Genomic DNA, 26,901 nt, shown 5'->3' on the forward strand with positions numbered 1-26,901 from the left:
TGTGTCAATGACACATTGTATGGCTATAATGTTGATATTGCATTGTTTTGATCTTGAACAAAAGTCCAAAGAGTAAAAAAAAAATACAAATGGGGTGAAAGTAGAATAATAAAAACATTTTGTTGTGTCTTTGTCTTTTTTCCCAAGCTCCATCAAGACGTGGAGACATCCAGATTCTTGGTTTTTGCCTTCTTCACTGGTTATGTGGTTCTCTTCCCTGGGACAGTGATCTCAAGAACGCAGTTAAAGTCATGGAAGCCAAGGCCATGTAAGTCCCTACAAACTGGTCATAATATACTTACTTGGAATGGGTATAATTGATTAATTTATCTTTAAATTAGTGATTGCTAAATGTCTTGCAGTAATTGAAGCAAAATACACTATATTGCCAAAACTATTCGCTCACCTGCCTTGACGCACATGATTTTAAGTGACATCCCATTCTAAATCCATATGATTTAATATGATGCTGGTCTATCCTTTGCAGCTATAACAGCTTCAACTCTTGTGAGAATACTTTCAACCAGCTTTAGGAGTGAGTTTATGGAATTTTTTGGCCATTCTTCCAGGAGCACATTTGTGAGGTCACATAGTGATGTTAGACGAGAAGGCCGAGTTCGTTGTCCACTCGAAATCAACCCTAAGGTGTTCTATCGGATTGAGGGCAGGACTCTGTGCAGGCCAGTCAAATTCATCCATACTAAATTCTCTCATCCATGTCTTTTTGGACCTTGTTTTGTGCACTGCTGCACAGACATGTTGAAACACTTTGACTGTCCAAAATATCTTGGTATCCCTAAGCATTCAGAGTTTCTAGCTCAGGGGCTAATATTTTTGACATTTCCAACTTGGCCCCTTCCCAGTCATGACAATCGGCCGGATATGTGCGCAGTTGACAGTCGTCGCACATGGCACCTATACTTGTACCAGCTGTCTTGAAAATAAGCAGCAAACAAAGAAAAACATCTTCACCAGCACCCCCAACCCCCGTTGACAATCGATGTTTGGTGGGTGGGAGTGGGGGGGATCGTCCAGGGGAGCGCACGTGACGGGCTTCGCATAGGTCGCCTCGACTCCAACATTTAGGAAGTGTCCACCAGCAGCGGGTGGACTGATGTCATATAAAACCCTATGGATTAAGACTGGGATGTCACTTAAATTCACATCTGAGTCAAGGCGGGTGAGTGAATACTTTTGGCAATATAGTGAAAATTGCACTAAAGACCAGCACAGGTTCTGTTGCTCTTGTCTTAACGAGTAACTAGTCTGTCAACAAGGGGAAGTTAATATTAACAATAGTCTACTCAACAGGACACTGGCATTGAAATAGGATTAGAACATTCTTCGAGATTCCCATAAAATAAAAGTGCACTTGCATTTGCACACACAGGTATAAAAGGCACAGAGAGGGATACAACTCTACCTTTTGATGTCAATGCTGTTTTTATTTATTCCATCCATCCATCCATTTTCTGAGCCGCTTCTTCTCACTAGGGTCGCGGGTGTGCTGGAGCCTATCCCAGCTATCATCAGGCAGGAGGCGGGGTACACCCTGAACTGGTTGCCAGCCAATCGCAGGGCACATACAAACAAACAACCAATCGCACTCACATTCATATCTACGGCCAATTTAGAGTTGTCAATCAACCTACCATGCATGTTTTTGGGATGTGGGAGGAAACCGGAGTGCCCGGAGAAAACCCACGCAGGCACGGGGAGAACATGCAAACTCCACACAGGCTGGGCCAGGGATTGAATCCCAGTCCTCAGAACTGTGAGGCAGACGCTCTAACCAGTCTTTCACCGTGCCGCCGTTTTTCTTTATTTATTTCATTTTATTTTACCTGTATAAGAACGATCTTGTACAGGGCCGCACGATAGTGCAAAAAAAAATACTTTTTTAATTTTGTATTTTTAAACCCTGTAACATATATTGCAATCTGACAAAATACAGGATAACATACTCATGACGTGTAAAAACTAGTACACATTTGTTTTTCCCCTCTCTGTTTTATTGTTTGGAAAGTTTATAATAGCTTGAGTCGAAAAGAAACTAAGCTCAGTAGACCACAGAGGTATACTGAGCGTGAGGTCTCCCTGTGTTTAAATGCACTATAGTCAGGCACGTGCACAGATAGACCCCTAGTGCTGCTCTAGCACCAGCCCCTTTTACCCAGGATGAGAGAAGTGCTTTTTTTTCTTCATTCATCAATATTTAAGAAAATTTAAAAAAAATACTCCCTCTGTCATTAGTCAATACGCGGAACGTCATGTGACAAAACCCGGAAAACAGGTTAGCGGGCTTCCTGTGTATGCCGCAATAACTAGCAAAACAACAGATTGATGACAAAATAGTTTGAACCTGAAGCTATTAAAAAAAAATTATGGCTAGTGCCTTTGGACAAAAGTTAAATGTGCAGTGTATCATTTATACAAATATGATATGATATATGTAAACACAAATGTAGCCTAAACATCAGCAATTGTAATCTTTGGTGAAAAAATATAAAATAAAATAAAAACAATAAAAAAGAAACAAGAGGAAGTGCTTTGACCTGTTTTGCCGAATGCAGAGGTAGGTTGTACATATACCAGATAATATCAGATAGGTATTTATTTGAGTACTTATGAAAATTATGCTCCTCGTTGACCTGCACGGGATACAAATCACTGCCTTTTAATAAGGGGTGTGTTGACTTTATATCTACTGTAGCTTCGCTTTGCCTCCTTTGTAAGTAGGTTTACTGACTGAGTTGATTGTGTTCACATAAATTAATACATAAGTTAAATAAATCTACTACTGTTTTTCTTAATTGTGTGAATAATTTTGGCAATTGGATGGCCATTTTTTTTGGCTTCAACACCTGCCCTCAAAAATGTCTGTACACGTGCCTGACTGTAGTGTTGAGCAGGTAATAGTCTAGCCAGACTTCAAGTTAAAATAATTTATTTTTATGCCCAATTATACTGTACTACACAAGCCAAGAGAACATTCCTTACCAGATTTTTGTTTTTCAGCAATCTTATACATCATGTTTTAACATAATTTGCATTACTATATTTATATTTGAACGCATTTAGTTAACACAACACATATTGTTGTGTACATGTTAGGTTTGTCCCTTCAATACAGCTGTAGCAGGTCAAGCACCCAACGCTGTTTTCCAGGATTATAAAAACATCACTCTAAGGCTGTCATGTAGCAGTTAATACTGATGGTTAGTATCTGATCAGAATAAATTGGATTTAAGCTTATAATTTTCTATTTTAGTTCAGCCATCAGAGAGCTTATAATAGCACATTTACCAATCATACATTACAAGTTAGAATTGTCACTAATCCAATTATGACTGTTCTGTAAAAGGAATCAGTAGAACAGTTTGCTTCAATTTAGCTCATTGTGGCTGTGTCCTTTCCCCAACCCCACTATCTAATTCTGAATAATGTTTGCCCTGTCATAATGTTTTTCCTCTTCATTCCTTCTCTGTTTTATCTGTCCTGCTTGGTGCTTAGACTGATGGATAAGCTGCCAGAGTCTGTCCAGCAGCTGTCAGTGTCTGGAGCAAGCACAGGTAAGTCTCAACAATCTGAAGTTCCAGGAGGTTCACTGACACCTTTTAGGTTAAACAAGACATTTTGAAATAGGAACTCTTTCAACTCAAATTGTTAGACAACATAATGATCTTTATGGTTAAGCATTTTTGTGTTGTAATTGTCTAGTTCTGTTCGTATGAGTCACGTTGCTTGAACACATTGAATGGTTCAACAGTTAGGATGCCACGTCGCAATCACAGAGTCCATGGATCGGTCAGTGTCAGGGTTGACCACAGATGAGGATTTGCGGTCGTAAATATAGAAAATGTTAAACTTAAAAGTTTGCAATGTTTGGCCTCAACCGTTTTCTGAGCAAATCGGGCAGGAAAAATTAGTCTTTACACACCCCACACCAAAGGGTAATCAGTCAAGATGAGATATTTTTGATAGATGCGATAATTGTTTTGCTGACTTTGAATGGAAGAGTCATTCGGGCTCAAATTAGGCTAGAGGTAGGATGCGTTCGTAATGAAATGGGACAACTTGATGTTTGCCATGTAAATCTGCACTGTGTTGACTTTTGCTACCATGGCACTTTACAGTGCCCATTTCAGCCTCTTTGTGTTGATTTTTTCCCGGGTTGCCATTTCAGTCGTGAATTACAATTTAGATCACAGGTGTCACCAGTAACAACTTGTTGGTAGGGTGGCACGATTATGGCCAAAATGATCAACATGATTACTTTGATCAATATTGTAATCATGATTATTAATCATAATTATTCATCATGTTAGGGAAAACATCTGTAGTTTTACTGCACTGCTTTACAACAAACTATATTTTAACAATGTAAAATGAAACTTTAAAATGATTGGATTATCATTTTAGAATAAATGCCAAATTACAAAAATGTTTGCTGTACAAGTGTATTGCCATGACTCAACAGGGGGCGCTTGGCTTGTTATTTAGGCAGTTTAATGAAGCCTTAACCATGTGTCAATTAGGTTAATCTGACAGTCAGGTTAATTTAATCGTGACACCCAAAATCGTGATCACAATTCAAATTCGATTAATTGTGCGGCCCTACTATTTGGGGCCAAGTTTTGCAGATTACCTTTTTCTGGTCGGTGTCTGACACTTTAAAACCAAACCATGGAATTAAGGATCTCTCATTTCGAAACCAACTATTAAGGTTCTGTTTCCACTTTGTTCTCTCCTAAACCTTTTTTGTCCGGCATGTTGTTTACACACATGCTCCTCCAGCAGTGCCGTAAATGAGTATTTCTGTGTGTCGTAAATTGCCACTATTAAACAGCAACGTTGCTGAAGTTATGCTAACCGTCATTAATTGTTCATACAATGTTAATATAGCGTCTAAATTAGGGATGCACGATAACTCTTAGGTAACCGATACCTATAACCAGTATTATTTTTTTATGGTTTATATCAGGGCTCTTTACAGTTGAACTAGTCATTCTCATGTTTTTGTTTCCAAATACATTAAATATTTTTGAAGGGTAAGTGCAGAAAATGTGCAAAGACAGAACAATTAGCACTGAATTGTTGAGAGACATCTTAAAATTCTGATTCATCATCTCAGTTGGCTGGATTTTTTTTGGGCAGGCCTAAAAACTAGTCCTGTGTTGGGACTGGGTTTTAAATACAACCCCAATTCCAATGACGTTGGGACGTTGTGTTAAACATAAATAAAAACAGAATACAATGATTTGCAAATCATGTTCAACCTATATTTCATTGAATACACTACAAAGACAAGATATTTAATGTTCAAACTGATAAACCTGATTGTTTTTAGCAAATAATCATTAACTGAAAATTTTATGGCTGCAACACGTTCCAAAAAAGCTGCGAGAGGTGGCAAAAAAGACTGAGAAAGTTGAGGAATGCTCATCAAACACTTGTTTGGAACATCCCACAGCTGAACAGCGTAATTGGGAACAGGTGGGTGCCATGATTGGGTATAAAAGGAGCTTCCCTGAATTGCTCAGTCATTCACAAGCAAAGATAGGGCGAGGTTCACCTCTTTGTGAGCAAGTGCGTGAGAAAATAGTCGAACAGTTTAAGGACAATGTTCCTCAATGTACAATTGCAAGGAATTTAGGGATTTCATCATCTACGGTCCATAATATCATCAAAAGGTTCAGAGAATCTGGAGAAATCACTGCATGTAAGCAGCAAGGCCGAAAACCAACATTCAATGCCAGTGGCCTTCGATCCCTCAGGCGGCACGGCATCAAAATCTGACATCAATGTGTAAAGGATATCACCACATGGGATCAGGAACACTTCAGAAAACCAATGTCAGTAAATACAGTTTGGCGCTGCATCCGTAAATGCAACTTGAAACTCTACTATGCAAAGCAAAAGCCATTTATCAACAACACCCAAAAATGCCGCTGGCTTCTCTGGGCCCGAGCTAATCTAAGATGGACTGATGCAAAGTGGAAAAGTGTTCTGTGGTCCGACGAGTCCACATTTCAAATTGTTTTTGGAAATTGTGGACGTCGTGTCCTCCGGGCCAAAGAGGAAAAGAACAGGCCGGACTGTTATGGTCGCAAAGTTCAAAAGCCAGCATCTGTGATGGTATAGGGCTGTGTTAGTGCCAATGGCATGGTTAACTTACACATCTGTGAAGGCACCATTAATGTTGAAAGGTACATACAGGTTTTGGAGAAACATATGCTGCAATCCAAGCAACGTCCTTTTCATGGACGCCCCTGCTTATTTCAGCAAGACAAAGCCAAACCGCATTCTGCACGTATTACAACAGCGTGGCTTTGTAGTAAAAGAGTACGGGTACTAGACTGGCCTGCCTGCAGTCCAGACCTGTATCCCATTGAAAATGTGTGGCGCATTATGAAGCGTAAAATACGACAACGGAGACCCCAGACTGTTGAACAGCTGAACCTGTACATCAAGCAAGAATGGGAAAGAATTCCACCTACAAAGCTTCAACAAGTAGTGTCCTCAGTTCCCAAACGTGTATTGAATGTTGTTAAAAGAAAAAGTGGTGTAACACAGTGGTAAACATGACCCTGTCCCAGCTTTTTTCGAACGTGTTGCAGCCATAAAATTCAAAGTTAATGATTACTTGGTAAAAACAATGACGTTTATCAGTTTGAGCATTAAATATCTTGTCTTTGTAGTGTATTCAATTCAATATAGGTCGAACATGATTTGCAAATTGTATTGTTTTTATTTGTTAAACACAACTTCATTGGAATATAACACTGACGAGCTCCGTGTGTTGTTTGAAGCATTATAATTTACCGTAACATAAGGTTGCTAATCTTATTAGCATGTCCAAACAGGTTCTTTGCTGGTCATTTTTAATATTACAGTTGAGTCACTGTCTATTACAGTACACTAACATCACAGCAGACCCTGCAATTTGACTTTTCCGCACACATACATCGCGATGCAATGTTCCAATAATATATCATGCAGCCCTAATAAACACCAAGCATCCTTATTCCATGCAGAACCAGTGGCCATTATGTGGAATTGACACTTCCTCATTCATTATGACTTGACCCATTACTACCAGTAGAGTATGTAATTGGTCATCAAACTATGCCCACAGCTCAAAAAAATGCATCTTCCCTGAAGTGTAATGTGTTTTGTGTTACCTGGGCTACAGTGTCTCTGCTGTCTGGCCCCACACGCGTTGCTAGGCAGTGGCGAACCAGACGGGATCTGCCGCCCCATGGGCCCTTGCCAACCCGACAACCGTTAGAGTAGCTGCCGGCGATCCACCACAACAGCGTTAGGGCCGGCTGAATGTGGTGGGGTGAGAAGGAGGAGGGGAAAAAAAATAATCATCCAAGTGGACTAGTGTGCGTCGCGCTACTGTTGTCGCTTACGGTGCACCCTTCGGCTTACCCTTGTTTTTGTTCATTCATTTATTGTCCGGTTTGTTAACAAGACTCTTTTCTGTGCAGTGTCAAATTTACAAGACATTTTTTTGGCCTCTTTGGTTCAATTTTAACAATTTCCAGACCAAGGTCCGCCAAACTGATGGAAAGCTGGAGCGGGGACCCCCACTACTTATGTCTAATGTATAACTGTATTTTATATTAAACTGGTCCTATAATAGAATGACTTTTATTGTCACTATTCACAAGTACAATGAGATTGAGATGAGATGTCATGTATAAATGTACCTTGTTATTGTGCAATCAATACTGAGATATTCAAATAATACACAGGTTCAAATATTCATGTTTTTATTCATAACAATATAAGAATGTGCAATCATTCATGTTCATGTTTATTTAAAGACATTTGAATTTGTGGCTGGGCGAATAGTGCCGGGGGGTGTGCTGGTGCTGAGCGAAGCCATCAGACGGGCGTCATTAGTAGATGCGCGCTCGCGCTGGCCGTATCGAACTTAGGAGGGCCGTTGTGTGTTTTGATGTTAATTCCATTTGTGGATGATCTAATTAATTGTCCAATGCTCCTCACCGAAGGACGTAAATGGTCGCGAACGTCTTAGTTAGGGACTCAAAGTCACTGGATTATTGTAATTTCAGCAAGTGCTGGTCATCATATGCTAATTTACTGCAGATATTGACTATTTCTTGTGTTGTAGGTGAAGAATTTTGGTCAAAATATCCATGACTGTCAGGACCCAATGTAACAGCCGCTTGACTGGCCGCTGGCGACCAGTGCGCCGTTGAATTAGATTGCTCTTGTTAACGGTCCTTTTCCATTTCCTTGTGTGTGTGTGTTTTATATATATATATTTTATATCCATATCCATATATATATCGATCCATTGTCTTCCGCTTATCCGAGGTTGGGTCACGGGGGCAGCAGCCTCAGCAGGGAAGCCCAGACTTTCCTCTCCCCAGCCACTTCCTCTAGCTCTTCCGAGGGGATCCTGAGGCATTCCCAGGCAAGCCAAGAGATATAGTCTCTCCAGCGTGTCCTGGGTTGTCCCCGGGGTCTCCTCATGGTGGGACGTGGCCGGAACACCTCACCAGGTGCTGATTTTCATCCCAGCCGTTTCACACTCGGCTGCGAACCGCTCCAATGAGAGTTGGAGATCACGGTTTGATGAAGCCAACAGAACCACATCATCTGCAAAAAGCAGAGATGCAATTCTAAGGCCACCAAATCGGACCCCCTCGACGCCTCGGCTGCGCCTAGAAATTCTGTCGATAAAAGTTATGAACAGAATCTGTGACAAATTGCAGCCTTGGCGGAGTCCAACCTTCACCGGAAACAAGTCTGACTTACTGCCGGCATATCCGGCAAAAAAATAAATTGTTTTTTTCTGTCAATATTAACAAAACAAATTAACAAATGATTTTAGAAAATGGCTGCAATATAAAAAAGTGAAGAATGTAAGGGGGTCTGAATACTTTCTGTACCCAATGTAGGTGGGTTTGGTGCTTTGCCAAGGTCGCCTCAGCAGTAATCAGAATGCAGACTAGCATGTTTGTTCTAATTTTATTCAATGTTTCTCAAACTAAATGTGAAACAATGAGTCAAATCAGGAATCCATGACATGTGGCGTTTAAGTCCCATTTAGAATAAGCTCTCCTTGACGTCCAAGAAATGGTGGTGTAGTTGCACAATGAAATACAGTACTTCTTCCACAGACGTCATATCAAAATTGGACTGGTTTTATTCTTATAAGGAGAGGTTACGTGTGTGTATGGTGAAGGACCGAATTGTCCTCTTCTGACAAGGCCCAGCTGGTTACCAGAGATAAAATACAGGGTATGTATCAAATTGAGTGTGCAAGTCAATGATACAAGTTCTAATGCAGTATGTGCAATACACATCTGCCCTGAGACTGTTTGACACCCGTGTACATGTTGACTGTGCTTGCTTAATTCTCCGAGAAAAGGCGCAAGAGTCGTTTGGTGAACTGAATCCACCTATCGCTCAAACATCAAGCTCCCATAACTAGTTAAAGGGTCATCACCGACATTATGTCAATGTAACGAGGTTGACGTGAAGAAAACTATATCTAAAAAGGTCTTCTGAATTTGTGTTTTCAAATGTAGCAAAGTAATTTCATTTCATCAAACTTTCTTTTATCAAATGTTTACCACACACAGAACATAAGTGCTTCTGTTGTACGAGGAAGACATTTTACAAAAAGGGGGTTTCTGTGCCAATGTTTGATTTGATCTAGATGTGTCTTAATACACTGGATCCTCAGATTTCATTGATTTGATCAGATTCATTTCTATGGTTCTACAAAATCATCGCCATTGAAAGAAAATGAATCAACATCACGAGGGATTAACGTTTTACATTTCCATAATCGAGAAAATTAACAATAGTCAATTGGTTCTACACAGAATCGTTCAGAATGTCCTCACTCCTGTGTGAGTGCTAACATCATCTTAAGCAGAATAATGCTGTAGTGCCATAGCGGAAGTCTGATGGGAGGTAGCTGAACTTCTCAAAGTTGACATTGTGTTATAGTGTAGATCAGTGGTCCCCAACCACTGGGCTGCAGACCGGTACTGGGCTGCAAGCCATTTGGTACCAGTCTGCACATAGAGACTGGACAAAAAAAATGCTTTTAATTTTTTTTTTTGGGGGGGAGAGCGGAGTGGGAGATGGTGCTTGAGTAGTGTTGACATTTTGAGTTAATGTACAGAATGGAATCACTTCATGAATTGATTTTTCTCCTTTCAGAATCAATCATTTTTATTGGCCAAGTATGTTAAAACAGAAAAAGGAATTTTTCTCTGGTAGTTTGAGCCACTGTAGTATAGCAACAAACAGCCACTTTGACAAAATGTACATTTAGGACATAAATACTCAAGTAAGGAAAGTCATTCAGCAATGAAAGTGTGCATGTTGTAATGCTGATACAGTGACAATTGTGCAAATGATGCAGAATCATCATGCAATTTAAAGTGACTAGTAGTGCGATAATCTGTTAAAATGGCAAATGGTGCAGAGTTCTCAAGCATCTAAGTGGCTACTAGTAATCAACAACAGTTAGGCAAATAACACAGAGTGACAAAGCTACAACGAGTACAGTAATAATGTAATATTGTCTGAACAGAGATGTGCAAAATTGGCAACTAATTAAGACTACATTTTGCATAACGTATAATTGTATATTTAGTCATTTTGAAAATGATAGCGACTAGTGATCCATTTTTTTGTTTTTCGTCTATGCTGGTCCCTCAAAATGTTTTCAGGTGAAACAGGTCTGTGGTGCAAAAAAGGTTGGGCACCGCTAATATAGATCCATTCATCTACTTTCGCTTATCCAAGGTTGGGTTGCGGGGGCAGAAGCTTTATCTTCATTCAGCTCACAAGCCAACCAGGAGACATAGTCTATCCAGCGTGTCCTGGGTCATCCTCGAGGCCTCCTTCCAGGAGGATGTGACCGGAACACCTCACCATAAACAATTTCCCCCCCCCCCATGTTTTTTAGTTTAGAAAAACAGCACTGTATTGTAAGATACAGTGGAACCTCAATTTAACAAACTTCGGACTTAAGGGACAGACAATAGTGTCCAGTTGGAAGGAACTCAGAATGATCCCTTTTATGCACCAGTGAGTTAAGTTTGGATAAACATTAAAACTTTTCAAACATTTTAAAGCTTTTTTATATTTATTTATCGTAATGTTATACTTAACTGGGTGTTTTTACCCCACGAAAAAAGTAAGAAACAAAAATTTTTTAATGTAGTGTTTTTCGGCCACAAAAAAGGGCTTCAATTTAACGGACAGTCAGATTTAACGGATGAGCCCTCCCCCATTTGTCCGTTAAATCGGTTCCACTGTGTAAATGTAAAAACATAACACGAGAATTTGTTGAAATAAACGTATATTACCATTAAATTAAGTAGGGGTGAGTGATATGGCCTGGATGAATATACGGACACTGTCACATCCTATATTAGTTTCTGTGAAGATGTGTGTGTACCAACAAAGTCATTTCGCACATTCAATAACAACAAGCTGTGGTTCATTGCCAAACTTGAGCAACTTCGCCAAGCTAAAGAGGACGCATATCAAAGCAGAGACAGGGCCCTGTATAATCGAGCTAGAAATCAGCTGACTAAAGAAATTAACAAATAAATTTAATATAATAAATATTTTATAATATTTAATTTAATAAATAAATAAAATAATTAAAGAGGAAGTATGCAGCAAAGTTGGAAAAACAGTTTAGCGCTAACGACTCTAAATCAGTCATGCATTCCAATCGCTGACCAATTACAAGCGACGATCCCCCCAAGCTGAGAACAATAGCACACTAGCCAACGACTTGAATACCTTCTACTGCAGATTTGAAAAGGACACTTTCACACTCCACATCCACCCAGCCGCACCACCGACCACCATCACAGCTCTGACTTCTGCGTTAACCATCCATGAACAGGATGTGAGAAGCATCTTCAATCAACAAAAGATTAACAAAGCGGCAGGCCCAGACCATATGTCCCCATCCTGCCTCAAAGTCTGCGCGGACCAGCTCGCTCCTGTCTTCACACAGATCTTCAATAGATCCCTGGAACTGTGCAAAGTACCAGTACCTGTTTCAAACGCTCCACCATCATTCGAGTCCCCAAGAAACCTGCAATCTCGGGTGTAAATGACTACAGGCCTGTCGCCTTGACATCTGTGGTCATTTGAACGTCTCGTGCTGGACCACCTCAAGAGCGTCACAGGTCCCCTGCTGGACCCCCTGCAGTTTGCCTACCGAGCGAACAGGTCTGCGGATGATGCAGTCAACATGGGACTGCACTTCATCCTAGAACACCACCACAGCAGGGACCTACGCGAGGATCCTGTTCGTGGACTTCAGCTCTGCGTTCAACACCATCATCCCTGAACTCCTTTACTCCAAGCTTCTCCAGCTCAGCGTCTCTCCTGCCATCTGCCAGGGGATTTACAGCTTCCTGACGGGCAGTACACAGCAGGTGTGGCTGGAGGAGGCCACCTCATCCACACGCAGCATCAGCACTGGGGCGCCCCAAGGTTGTGTCCTCTCTCCGCTGCTCTTCTCTCTCTACACGAACGACTGCACCTCTCAAACTCCTCAAGTTTGCAGATGACACCACTCTCATCGGCCTCATCAAGAATGGTGCCGATTCTGCATATCGACAGGAAGTGGAGCAGCTGGAGCTGTGGTGCGGCCGACACAACCTGGAGCTGAACACGCTCAAGACTGTAGAGATGATCGTGGACTTCAGGAGCCATCCTTCGCCACAGCTGCCCCTCACCCTGTCCAGCTGCCTTCTGTCAACCGTCAAGACCTTCAAGTTCCTGGGAATTACAGTCTCTCAGGACCTGAAGTGGGAGATCAACATAGACTCCGTCCTCAAAAAGGCCCAGCAGAGGATGTACTTCCTGCGGCTTGTGAGAAAGCACGGCCTGCGACAGGAGCTGCTGAGGCAGTTCTACACAGCAGTCATCGAATCAGTCCTGTCTTCTTCCATCACAGTCTGGTTTGGTGCTGCTACAAAAAAGGACAAACTCCGACTGCAACGGACAATCAAAACTGCTGAAAAGATTGTCGGTAACCCCCTACTCACCCTTGAGGACTTGTACGCTGCCAGAAATTAAGACAAGAGCGTGCAAAATCCTCTCGGACCCTCCGCATCCCGGTCAACGGCTCTTCCGGCTCCTTCCCTCAGGTAGGCGCTACTGATCAATGCAAACTACAACTAGTAGACATTCCAACAGCTTCTTCCCTCTTGCAATCAACTTAAACACCTAACCTACAATTCCATTGCAACATGCTGCCATTTTTTTGTCTTGAGTTTGTTGTCACATTTCTGTGGAGCCAATTATACATTACTCGTGCACTCACCGTAGTAGTCTCGCCACGCTGCACTATTTGCATATCTGTTGTTGACCAATACTGGCCACTCATGCCAGAGTAGCATCTGACCCATTTGCACACTGACTGAGGAGTATCTGCAACATTTGCATAATCAACATTGTCCCAGATTATCACACTACTAGTCACTTTAAACTGCATACATTCCTTGAAGTCTCGGCGCCCTTTTGCACAATTAGTCATTCAAACTGCTCTAAGTGCTAGAGAACTCTGCATCTTTTTGCACAATTGTCAAAAGAGTTACCAGATAACTAGCAACCCTTTATTGCTCAGTGACTGTTTTTCTCAATGTCTTTATGTCTCAAAAGTGTTCTCTGTCAATTGACTGTCTGTTGTCGTACTAGAGCGGCTCCAACTACCGGAGACAAATTACGTGTGTGTTTTTTGGACATACTTGGCAAATAAAGATGATGCTGAAAACCTTACAGACTTACAGAAAACATATGACCAGTCATTGCCAACAAAGGGTATATTACAAAGTATTGAGTATTTTGTTACTGACCAAATACTTATTTTCCACCATAATTTGCTAATAAATTCTTTAAAATCCGTTGTCGTACAAGAGCGGCTCCAATTACCGGAGACAATTTTTTTTGTTTTTTGGACATACTTGGCAAATAAAGATGATTCTGATTATATTTTGAGATACCTTGAGGGAAAAGTAGTTTATTTATTTGTGATGTTTATGTTTCTTAAACATTCTGCTTTATAATGTAAATCAATTTGGTGTGGTCCAATTGTATACATTTATAACCTTTAATACAATAAATAGTCATATTGAAGATCGACATTAGGGGAAATCATGTTATCAAATTTAGGCCATATTGCCCAGCACTAGTCGTGGTGCGCTGGAGGTGAACAGGTATAAAAATACAAAAAAAGCCAATAAAAATGCAACAGATATGGACTGGGAAGTGATGGGCCTCATTTGGCTTCATGATTAGATTGTATTTATTTATTTTATTTTAAAGACTTCTTCTTCTGACAAACGGTTTTTGTTCCGCGGGTCCTCTGTACTTTCATCTACAGTGGGTACCGAAAATATTAAGACCCCCTTAAATGTTTCACTGTTGTATTGCAGCCATTTGCTAAAATCATTTAAGTTAATTTTTTTTCCCTCATTAATGTACACACAGCACCCCATATTGACAGAAAAAACGGAATTGTTGACATTTTTGCATTTATTAAAAAAATAAATAAATGAAATGTCACACAGCCATAAGTATTCAGACCCTGTGCTCAGTATTTAGTAGAAGCACCCTTTTGAGCTAATACAGCCATGAGTCTTTTTGGGAATGAAGTTTTTCACACCTGGATTTGGTTATCCTCTGCCATTCCTCCTTGCAGATCCTCTCCAGTTCTGTCAGTTTGGATGTTGAATGTTGGTGGGCAGCCATTTTCAGGTCTCTCCAGAGATGCTCAATTGGGTTTAAGTCAGGGAAGCTGTGTGCTTCGGGTCATTGTCTTGTTGGAAGGTCAACCTTCGGCCCAGTCTGAGGTCCTGAGCACTCTGGAGAAGGTTTTCGTCCAGGATATCCCTGTACTTGGCCGCATTCATCTTTGCTTCGATTGCAACCAGTTGTCCTGTCCCTACAGCTGAAAAACACCCCCATAGCATGATGCTGCCAAGCACCATACTTCACTGTTGGGACTGTATTGAACAGGTGATGAGCAGTGCCTGGTTTTCTCCACACATACCGCTTAGAATTAAGGCCAAAAAGTTCTATCTTGGTCTCATCAGACCAGAGAATGTTATTTCTCACCATCTTGGAGCCCTTCAGGTGGTTTTTAACAAACCCATGGGGGCTTTCATGTGTCTTGCACTGAGGAGAGGCTTCCGTCGGGCCACTCTGCCATAAAGCCCCGACTGGTGGCGGGCTGCAGTGATGGGTGTGTCTGTGGGTACCAAAATATGTAAAAAGTATTTATACTTTACATATTTGAGACAAAGATTACAACAGTACACGTATTTACTTAAATCTTTAATTGTAAAACCTCATACAGTAATTAACATTCATCAACATTGCCTTCTGAGAGAGGTGAAGAGGCTTGCGTTGGTGGCGGAGGAGAGGCTCTCACTTGACTCGTAGAGGCTTTAGGTTCACTCGGAGACTCTTCTGCTGGAGGCGCTGATGGTGTAGTTGGGGTTTTACCTTGGAGAAAAACATGGTGATGGGTAGTTGTCTTTGTTTTTTCATTTGCTTCAAAATTCCCCTGTACAAGGCCATAACCCCGTCTCTTATTAGGCGGACTTACCACACGTTTCGCTTCCTTATTGAAGCAGTTTTGCGGATAGGGAAACCTTCTCTCGCGCGCATCAACATGAAACAACGCATCTTTCCGCAATATCGCTGCATTTTTAGTTTTTTTTAAATGTTATTTTATTTATTTGAATATTTTGGAAAAATCCGCGAAGCACTGAAGCCGCAAAACGTGAAGCGCGAAGTGGCGAGGGAACACTTTATAACAAAGACTGAAAAATTTAAGAGAGTCTGAATACTTTCCGTACCCATTGCAAACATCAAAATGTAGCTTTAAGTAAGACCTAGGACATAAAACTATACGTAAAACAACTCGTTGACTGTGGAACATATCTGTTTGACATGTACTCTGTCCCTGTCTGTCTTCAGCTGAGGTGGCTGCCCTGCTCCTGTATATGAAATCTCTGGGCTTCCAAGACAAGCCTGACTACCAGCGCCTAAGGCAAATTTTGTCTACTGGAGCAAAGGAAAAATTGGATTTCTCTGTACCTCATGGAGTCGGGGAGAAGTCCATGTCTAAGGTGCTCGATACCCCCCTCAGGGGCAAGGTGAGAACATCAGGTATAGGAAATGACTGTACAGTGGTACCTTGACTTATGAATGCCCTAATTTTTGAGTTACAAGAACTTGCTTGGTCATTTGTTGTTGTTGTCGTTTTACAAAGCACGTCAAAAGCTCACAGAAGGACGAGCCAGCCATGTTATTCACATCTCTCACTTGGCCACACCCTTAAAGGCACACTTAACAAGATACAGCTGTTGTGACTCTGCTCGTCTCAACGTACAGTCATTACACCTTACAAAACTAATGATTTGCAAACCCTTTTCAACCTACAGCGGCTGAAATATTTACCACGTTGCCATTTTTCCTCACTAAATATATTTCTAAAGGTGCTATGGACCTGAAAATTTCACCAGATGTTGGGAACAACCCAAGTAATCCATGTATACAAAGAAAGTAGAACAAATAAACTCAGAAATTAAGTTGTGTGCAATAATGTGAAATGACAAAGGGAAAAGGTATTGAACACATGAAGAAAGGGAGGTGCAAAAAGGCATGGAAAGCCAAGACAACACCAACAATCTATCAATAATCAAACAGCAAACCAGCCCCTTGTCAGTGCAAATGAATATCAGATGGTTCAGTCCTAATTGATGGCCTACAAAGAGGAATCATTGCCAAGGTGTGTGCCAAGACACATCTCATGATGGGTAGGAACAGAGAGCTGTCTCAAGACCATCGCAAACTAATTGTTACGAAACATAACAATGGCATTGGTTACAGGCGCATAGCTAAGCTTCTGAATGGTCCAGTGAGTACGGTTGGTGCCATAATACATAAGTGGAAAGCAAATCATGCTACCATAAATTTGCCTGGATCAGGTGTGCCTCGCAAGATTTCTGATAGAGGAGTGCAAAGAATAATCAGAAGAGTTGTCCAAGAGCCAAGGACCACCTATGGAGAGCTTCAAAAAGACCTGGGATCAGCAGGTACTGTTGTCACAAGGAAAACTGTAAGTAATGCACTCTGCCCCCATGGCCTGTATGCACCCTCACCACGCAAAACCCCATTGCTGGAAGAAAAAAAAGCATGTCAAGGCTCGTTTAAAGTTTGCTGAACAACATTTGGACAAGCCAGTTAGATACTGGGAGAATATAGTCTGGTCTGATGAGAGCAAAATCTAACTCTTTGGATGCCATAATGGCACTGCACAACACCCTAAAAACACCATACCAACAGTGAAATTCAGAGGTGGGAACATGATGGTGGGAGCTGCTTTTTAGCAAGTGGTACTGGTAAACTTCACATTATTGAAGGAAGGATGAATGGGTAAATGTATCGAGACATTCTTGACAAAAATCTGCTGCCATCTACGAGGATGATGAAAATGAAACGAGGGTGGACATTTCAGCAGGATATTGATCCAAAACATACTGCCAAGGAAACTCTCATTTGGTTTAAAAAAAATAAATAAATAAAGCTGCAAGAACGGCCTAGCCAATCACCTGACTTGAATCCAATCGAAAATCTAACTGAAAACTAGAACTGAATGGAACCAGTTTCTCCATACAGGAGGCGTCTGAAAGCTGTCATTGCAAACAAAGGCTTTTGTACAAAGTACGAAATAAATACCAGTTGGTGTGTTCAATACTTTTTCCCTATGTCATTATATTCAAATTCATTTCTGATCTTATTTGTTCTACTTTCTTTGTATGTGTGGATTACTTGGGTTGTTCCCAACATCTGGTTACATTTTGATGTCAATAGCACCTTTGGAAATATATTTAGTGAGAAAAATGGTGACGTGTTAAGTACTTATTTCAGCCATCCATCCATCCATTTTCTGAACCGCTTCTCCTCATTAGGGTCGCAGGCGTGCTGAAGCCTATCCCAGCTGTCATCGGGCAGGAGGCGGGGTACACCCTGAACTGGTTGCCAGCCAATCGCAGGGCACATACAAACAAACAGCCATTCGCACTCACATTCACACCTACGGCCAATTTAGAGTCTCCAATTAATGCATGTTTTTGGGATGTGGGAGGAAACCGGAGTGCCCGGAGAAAACCCACGCAGGCACGGGGAGAACATGCAACCTCCACACAGGCGGGACCGGGGATTGAACACGGGTCCTCAGAACTGTGAGGCTGATGCTCTAAGCAGTCGACCACCATGCCGCTTATTTCAGCCATTGTATATTTAATTTAATACACTACAAAGACAAGATAGTCAATGTTCAAAGGTGTTTTTTGTGTGCAAATATTCTCATTTTGAATTTGATACCTGCAAAACGTTCCCCAAAAGCTGGGTTAGGGGCAACATTCGAAATTTGACGAATGCTGGGGAAAAAAACAACAAAAAACACCTGTTTGGAACATTCCACAGGTGAACAGGTGTCATGATTGGGTATAAAATAAGCATCCCCGAAAGGCTCAGTTGTTCACAAGCAAGAATGGGGCGACGTTCACCACTTTGTGAACAACTGCGTGAGCAAATACTCAACAGATGAAGAACATACGATTGCAAGGAATTTAGGGATTTCATCATCTACAGTCCATAATATCATAAAAAAAACAACCTCAGAGAATCTGGTTCAACCCTAATTGAAGGTTTACTGCCGTTACGCCAGCTACATTGATTTCTACTGTTCCAACACTAGCTCCCGAGGGCTCGCAAATTGATTCTTTAATCATACATAAAGTAATGTAAATCAACATTTACTCAGCTTCACAGTGCATTCAGCAGTTTGGCAGCCAGTCACAAGTATCCCAATTTGTGCTGCTGAGTCTCTTAACCCTGTGTGAGATGTGACAGCAGTGAAGGGGAGCATGTCTCCCAGAGGTGAGCGGGTCCAACACTGGAGGATTCATTCTCCTCCAGTTCACCACAATCACTTCCCGACACCCTCAGGCCACCATTTGAAGAAGTTGATGACACATACTTTATGCCTCCAATTATGCCCTCCCTCCTTTTTCCTCTCCTCGCCGTGTCATTTCATTTCCATGTGAAAGTGTTGGCCAGTTTGATCCCTAGTTAAACAGAAGTGGCTATTTACGGGGCGGTTTTAGTGAAGAGAGGAAATGTCAGCATAGACAAAGGCCATTCTCAGATTCATCAGTCACCGGTGTCACCTGGTCAATTATTTCTCGCACTATTCCAGCAAGTGTTAATATGGGAAAAAAAACTTTAGATTTGTTTTTGTTTTTTAGGATTGAGATTTTTATAATATTTGTCACAGAGAACGGCAAAAGGTCGAGGCTTCCCCAAAGCTAAGACTGCAGCCATGGAAGTGGTTGATGATGATGATGATGAGGAGGAGGAGGAGGACGAAGAGGAAGAGGAGAAGAAGTTTAAACAAGCGTCAAGTTGCAACAGACGAGTGGCACCTGCTCCACAGGTATGGTCTGGAAAAACTTGATAAAACGTGATTTGATTAATGACCACTCTGTAGTCAATGATGCTGTGTCTGCGCTTGCCTCGTCTTTTTTCAACACATGACTAAACAGAGATTGAGTGAGTGTCAAGTCTGATTACTTGATGGAATAGTCGATGTGATAATCGATTCCAAAAAGATTCGATAGTGACCTGCCCTAGACCGCACACATTTAATAAAAAAAAAAAAGTTTTACGCCGACCTACTTTAAATGCATTAAAACACCCTTATAAACCTATTAAAACATTGCAAGCATACAACGTATTCAAAATACTGTAGTCAACAAAGATTTTGGATTGAGGGTTTGTTCTGGCCCCCTAAAAAAAAAAAACTAAACAAACTCAGTAGCGCCCTTTGAAAGGGTGAAAAAAAATAATAGCCCCAACACCAATCTGTCCAGTCCTCAAATTACTACAATGACTTTATTACTGTGTTAGCGGTTGTTAATGGCACTTTCAGAATTACATATGCTGTATGAGCAGAACTCCATTAGAAACAGAAGACGCCCCCATTGTCGTTCAACCCATTGGTATGGATGTTCCAATAATTTTTGGGCATTTTATACAAGTGTAGTGCAGCAGTAGTTAAAACCAATTATGATCGAAACATGTCCTAAATAAACAAAATTAAATCTACAAAATAAAAATTCTCCTTAGTGCAGTAACAAAATGAAGATGATTTAATGGTCAAAGACTCAATTGCACACAGCTCAACATTGTAGAAAACTACAGTGCTTAATTCCGCTTTTAAGCGGTAGCTATACATTGTCACAAATGAAACCCCAGTTCAGTGTTGTTCAAAATATGATATAATATATATATATATAAAATATATCAAAATATGATATTGAAATTAATAATGAACGCTGATGTTGTTGTAACAGTTGTCTTAGATGCTGTCCATGCAGAAAAAAGTTTTAAGTCTAGCCACTTGTTTTTTTTTCCTTTTAAGATTACTTCTCACAGAACCAGTGTTTTGAGAAGCCAAATGCAGTGGGGCAAAAAAGTATTTAATCAGCCACCAATTGTGCAAGTTCTCCCACTTAAAAAGGTGAGAGAGGCCTGTTATTTTCATCATAGGTATACCTCACCGAGGAGACAAAATGAGAAAAAAAAATCCATAAAATCAGTCTGGTTTTTAAATAATTTGCAAATTATGGTGGAAAAGAAGTATTTGGTCACCTACAAACAATCAAGATTTCTGGCTCTCACAGACCTGTAACTACTTCTTTAAGAGGCTCCTCTGTCCTCCACTCGTTACCTGTATTAATGGCACCTGTTTGAACTCGTTATCAGTATAAACGACGCCTGTCCACAATATCAAACAGTCACACTCCAAACTCCACTATGGCCAAGACCAAAGAGCTGCCAAAGGACACCAGAAACAAAATTGTAGACCTGCACCAGGCTGGGTAGACTGATTCTACAAAAGGTAAGCAGCTTGGTGTGAAGAAATCAACTGTGGGAGCAATTATTGGAAAATGGAAGACATACAAGACTATTGATAATCTCCCTCGATCTGGGGCTCCACGCAAGATCTCACCCCGTGGGGTTAAAACGATCACAAGAACGGTGAGCAAAACTCCCAGAACCACACGGGGGGACCTAGTGAATGACCTGCACAGAGCTGGGACCAAAGTAACAAAGGCTACCATCAGTAACACACTACACCACCAGGGACTCAAATCCTGCAGTGCTTGAATTGTCCCCCTGCTTAAGCCTGTACATGTCCAGGCCCGTCTGAAGTTTGCTCGAGAGCATTTGGATGATCCAGAAGAGGATTGGGAGAATTTCATATGGTCAGATGAAATTGAAATAGAACCTTTTGGGAAAAACTCAAATTGTCGTGTTTGAGGAGAAAGAATGCTGAGTTGCATCCAAAGAACACCATACCTACTGTGAAGCATGGGGGTGGAAACCTCATGCTTTGGGGCTGTTTTTCTGCAAGGGGAACAGGACGACTGATCCGTGTAAAGGAAAGAATGAATGGGGCCATGTATTGTGGGATTTTGAGTGAAAACCTCCTTCCATCAGCAAGGGCATTGAAGATGAAACGTGACTGGGTCTTTCAGCATGACGATCCTAAACACACCGCCCGGGCAACACTTCGTAAGAAAACATTTCAAGGTCCTGGAGTGGCCAAGCCAGTCTCCAGATCTCAACCCCATAGAAAATCTTTGGAGGGAGTTGAAAGTCTGTGTTGCCCAGCGCCAGACCCAAAACATCACTGCTCGAGAGGAGATCTGCATAGAGGAATGGGCCAAAATATCAGCAACAGTGTGTGAACTACACTACTACAGGCTACAGGCCTGTCGCCTTGACAGCAGTTGTCATGAAGTCCTTTGAACGTCTCGTGCTGGACCATCTCAAGACCGTCACAGGTCCTCTGCAGTTTGCCTACCGAGCGAACAGGTCTGCGGATGATGCAGTCAACATGGGACAGTTGCAGGGACCTACGCGAGGATCCTGTTCGTGGACTTTGTGGACTTCAGCTCTGCGTTCAACACCATCATCCCTGAACTCCTTTCCTCTAAGCTTCTCCAACTCAGCGTCTCGCCTGCCATCTGCCAGTGGATTTACAGCTTCCTGACGGGCAGGACACAGCAGGTGAGGCTGGGGAGACCACATCATCCACACGCAGTATCAGCACTGGGGCACCCCAAGGTTGTGTCCTCTCTCCGCTGCTCCTCTCTCTCTTCACAGTTTGCAGACGACACCACAGTCATCAACATCATCAAAGACTGTGACGAGTCTGCATATCGACAGGAAGTGGAGCGGCTGGAGCTGTGGTGCGGCCGACACTACCTGGAGCTGAACACGCTCAAGACTTAGAGATGATTGTGCACTTCAGGAGGCATCCTTCGCCACAGCTGCCCCCCACGCTGTCCAGCTGCTTTCGACCGTAGAGACCGTCAAGTTCCTGGGAATTACAGTTTCTCAGGACCTGAAGTGGGCGATCGACATCGACTCTGTCCTCACAAAGGCCCAGCAGAGGATATACTTCCTGCGGCTTCTGAGAAAGCACGGCCTGCCACAGGAGCTGCTGAGGCAGTTCGACACGGCGGTCATCGAATCAGTCCTGTGTTCTTCCATCACAGTCTGGTTTGGTGCTGCTACAAAAAGGACAAACTCCGACTGCAACAGACTATTAAAACTGCTGAAAGGCTTGTCGGTACCCCCCTACCCACCCTTGAGGACTTGCACGCTGCCAGAACTAAGACAAGAGTGTGCAAAATCCTCTCGGACCCTCCACATCCCGGTCACCGACTCTTCCGGCCCCTTCGGTAGGCGCTACCGATCAATGCAAACAAGAACTAGCAGACATTCCAACAGCTTCTTCCCTCTTGCAATCAACCTACTAACCTACAATTCCATTGCAACATGCTGCCAATTTTTTTTGTCTTGAGTTTGTCACATTTCTGTGGAGCCAATTATACATTACTCGTGCACTCACTGTAGTAGTGTCGCCAAGATGCACTATTTGCATATCTGTTGTTGACCATTCATGCCAGAGTAGGATCTGCCCCACTTGCACACTGACTGAGGAGTATCTGCAACATTTGCACAATCAACATTGTCCCAGATTATCGCGCTACTAGTCACTTTAAACTGCATACACTCCTTAAAGTCTCGGCGCCCTTTGCACAATGGTCATTGCACCGGACTATTGCTATATTTGTCATTCAAACTGCTCTAAGTGCGAGAGGACATCTTTTTGCACAATTGTCAAAAAAATTACCAGATAACTAGCAACCCTTTATTGCTCAGTGACTGTTTTTCCTCAATGTCTTTATGTCTCAAACGTGTTCTCTGTCAATTGACTGTCTGTTGTCGTACTTGAGTGGCTCCAACTACCGGAGACAAATTCCTTGTGTGTTTTTTGGACATACTTGGCAAATAAAGATGATTCTGATTCTGAAAACCTTGTGAAGGCTTACAGAAAACATGACCAGTCATTGCCAACAAAGGGTATATTACAAAGTATTGAGATTAACTTTTGTTACTGACCAAATACTAATTTTCCACCATAATTTGCTAATAAATTCTTTAAAAATCACACAATGTGATTTTCTGGAATTTGTTTTTCTCATTTTCTCGTATTTGAGGTAAACCTACGATGAAAATTAGAGCCATCGCTCATCTTTTTAAATGGGAGAACTTGCACAATTGGTGGCTGACTAAATACTCCCCCCCACCGTATGATCACATACACTTGCCGTGTTTTTCATTTGCATCTTTCATGAGATAATGAGGCATAGTCCCAGTTCTTACATGACCGTGTACTAACTCTGCCAACAACAACAACAGTTGTGGATTACAGTGTCAGATGTTCTTTACGTTGGCGGTGATTTGGGTTTTCATCCTGAAGCAGTTCTACCTCATCCACACAAATGTCTCCTTGCTTGCTCCTTTCACATTCCCTGTCATTGTTGTGACCATGTTTACATTGCACAGGCATTTTATTCTCTTATTTGATGTCGCAGACAAGTTATAAAACAGTTGCAGTAATGTAGTCTGTGCAACACACAAAAACAAGATCCTTAACCTACAGTTTAAAGTGCAGTCTACAATGCAATGAACCATCGCCTCCACATTTTATTCACAAGTAGTGTTTATAGTCCTGGTAGTTTTATTTTTTATATGCAGTGGAAAATCTGAATTTGAATGTCCTCAAAGCCAGGCCATTCAGAGTTCCAACACTTTGGAGCTGCCTCTCAAGTCAGATGCGAACTTAACGTGAAATACCACCAATCAGAGGGTGTCGAATTATTTAATTGTGGGTGTGTTTTAGTGGTGTAATGGTTCACAAACTCTTCAGTTCGTTTCGTGGTCACTGTGTTCGGTTCAGTACACGTCTCGGGAAAATCGTCTTGTGTAGTTAGGTTAAAAGTGAAAGTATGTTCACAGCATTATTATTTATTATTTTATGCATCAGAACTAGTGATGGGACGAACAACACTGGTGCGGCAGTACTGTGCAGAGTCCACAAGAGTCTTCTTCTTTTCCTTTCAGCTTGTCCCTTTAGGGGTCGCTACATCGCGTCATCCTTTTCCGTGTCAGCTTATCTCCTGCATCCTCCTCTCGAACACCAACTGCCCTCATGTCTTCCCTCACGACATCCATCAACCTTCTCTTTGGTCTTTCTCTCGCTCTCTTGCTTGGAAGCTCCATCCTCATCATCCTTCTACCAATATACTCACTATTTCTCCTCTGAACGTGTCCAAACCATCCAAGTCTGCTCTCTCTAACTTTGTCTCCAAAACATCGAACCTTGGCTGACCCTCCGATGAGCTCATTTCTAATTTTACCCAACCTGGTCACTCTGAGACTGAACCTCTTAATTTCCACCACCTCCAGCTCTGCTTCCTGTTGTCTCCTCAGTGCCACTGTCTCTAATCCGTACATCATGGCTGGCCTCACCACTGTTTTATAAACTTTGCTCTTCATCCTGGCAGAGACTCTTCTGTCACATAACACACCTGACACCTTCCTCCACCCTGCTTGGACCTGTTTCTTCACTTCCTGGCCATACTCACCATTGTTTTGGACGGTTGCTTTCAAGTATTTAAAGTCCTCCACCCTTGCTATCTCTTCTCCCTGTAGCCTCACTCTTCCCCGACCACCCCTCTCATTCATGCACATATATTCTGTCTTCTTCTTTTCCTTTCGGCTTGTCCCGTTAGGGGTCGCCACAGCGCGTCATCCTTTTCCATGAGAGCCTATCTCCTGCATCCTCCTCTCGAACACCAACTGCCATCATGTCTTCCCTCACGACATCCATCAACCTTCTCTTTGGTCTTCCTCTAGCTCTCTTGCCTGGCAGCTCCATCCTCATCATCCTTCTACCAATATACTCACTCTCTCTCCTCTGGACGTGTCCAAACCATTGAAGTCTGCTCTCTCTAACTTTGTCTCCAAAACATCGAACCTTGGCTGTCCCTCTGATGAGCTCATTTCTAATTTTATCCAACCTGGTCACTCCGAGAGCGAACCTCAACATCTTCATTTCCGCCACCTCCAGCTCTGCTTCCTGTTTTCTCTTCAGTGCCACTGTCTCTAATCCATACATCATGGCTGGCCTCACCACTGTTTTATAAACTTTGCCCTTCATCCTAGCAGAGACTCTTCTGTCACATAACACACCTGACACCTTCCTCCACCCGTTCCAACCTGCTTGGACCCGTTTCTTCACTTCCTGACCACACTCACCATTGCTCTGGACGGTTGACCCCAAGTATTTAAAGTCCTCTACCCTTGCCATCTCTTCTCCCTGTAGCCTCATTCTTCCCCCACCACCCCTCTCATTCATGCACATATATTCTGTTTTACTTTGGCTAATCTTCATTCCTCTTCTTTCCAGTGCATGCCTCCATCTTTCTAACTGTTCCTCAAGCTGCTCCCTGCTTTCACTGCAGATCACAATGTCATCTGCAAACATCATGGTCCACGGGGATTCCAGTCTAACCTCATCTGTCAGCCTATCCATCACCACTGCAAAAAGGAAGGGGCTCAGGGCTGATCCCTGATGCAGTCCCACGTCCACCTTAAATTCTTCTGTCACACCGACAGCACACCTCACCGCTGTTCTGCTGCCCTCGTACATGTCCTGTATTATTCTAACATACTTCTCTGCCACTCCAGACGTCCGCATGCAGTACCACAGTTCCTCTCTGGGTACTCTGTCATAGGCTTTCTCTAGATCTACAAAGACACAATGTAGCTCCTTCTGACCTTCTCTGTACTTTTCCATCAACATCCTCAAGGCAAATAATGCATCTGTGGCACTCTTTCTAGGCATGAAACCATACTGTTGCTCGCAAATACTCACTTCTGTCCTGAGTCTAGCCTCCACTACTCTTTCCCATAACTTCATTGTGTGGCTCATCAACTTTATTCCTCTATAGTTGCCACAGCTCTGCACATCACCTTTGTTCTTAAAAATGGGCACCAGTACACTTTTCCTCCATTCCTCAGGCATCTTCTCACGCACTAGAATTCTATTGAACAAGCTGGTCAAAAACTCCACAGCCACCTCTCCTGGATGCTTCCATACCTCCACAGGAATGTCATCAGGACCAACTGCCTTTCCATTTTTCATTCTCTTTAATGCCTTTCTAACTTCCCCCTTACTAATCATTGCCACTTCCTGGTCCACCACACTTGCCTCTTCTACTCTCCCTTCTCTATCATTTTCCTCATTCATCAACTCCTCAAAGTATTCTTTCCATCTACCTAGCACACTGCTGGCACCAGTCAACATATTTCCATCTCTATCCTTAATCACCCTAACCTGCTGCACATCCTTCCCATCTTTATCCCTCT

The 26,901-nt window shown here is 42.2% G+C and overlaps 1 protein-coding gene across 8 annotated transcripts in view; it reads left to right on the top strand.

Moving 5' to 3' along the window:
- Positions 1–26,901, top strand: part of LOC133485457 (serine/threonine-protein kinase VRK1-like) — a 47,829-nt gene that overhangs the window by 15,345 nt on the left and 5,583 nt on the right. For 7 of the 8 annotated variants that reach the window (XM_061789155.1, XM_061789156.1, XM_061789158.1 and 4 more), the window contains 4 exons: positions 148–268; positions 3,514–3,572; positions 16,018–16,196; positions 19,385–19,543. In XM_061789155.1, coding sequence (XP_061645139.1) covers positions 148–268; positions 3,514–3,572; positions 16,018–16,196; positions 19,385–19,543 — 518 coding nt within the window. The remainder of the gene's footprint in view (positions 1–147; positions 269–3,513; positions 3,573–16,017; positions 16,197–19,384; positions 19,544–26,901) is intronic. The other variant, XM_061789162.1, reaches the window with a different exon arrangement.

Source organism: Phyllopteryx taeniolatus, chromosome 11 (genome assembly GCF_024500385.1).
Source record: "Phyllopteryx taeniolatus isolate TA_2022b chromosome 11, UOR_Ptae_1.2, whole genome shotgun sequence".
In the NCBI taxonomy this organism is placed as follows: domain Eukaryota; kingdom Metazoa; phylum Chordata; class Actinopteri; order Syngnathiformes; family Syngnathidae; genus Phyllopteryx; species Phyllopteryx taeniolatus.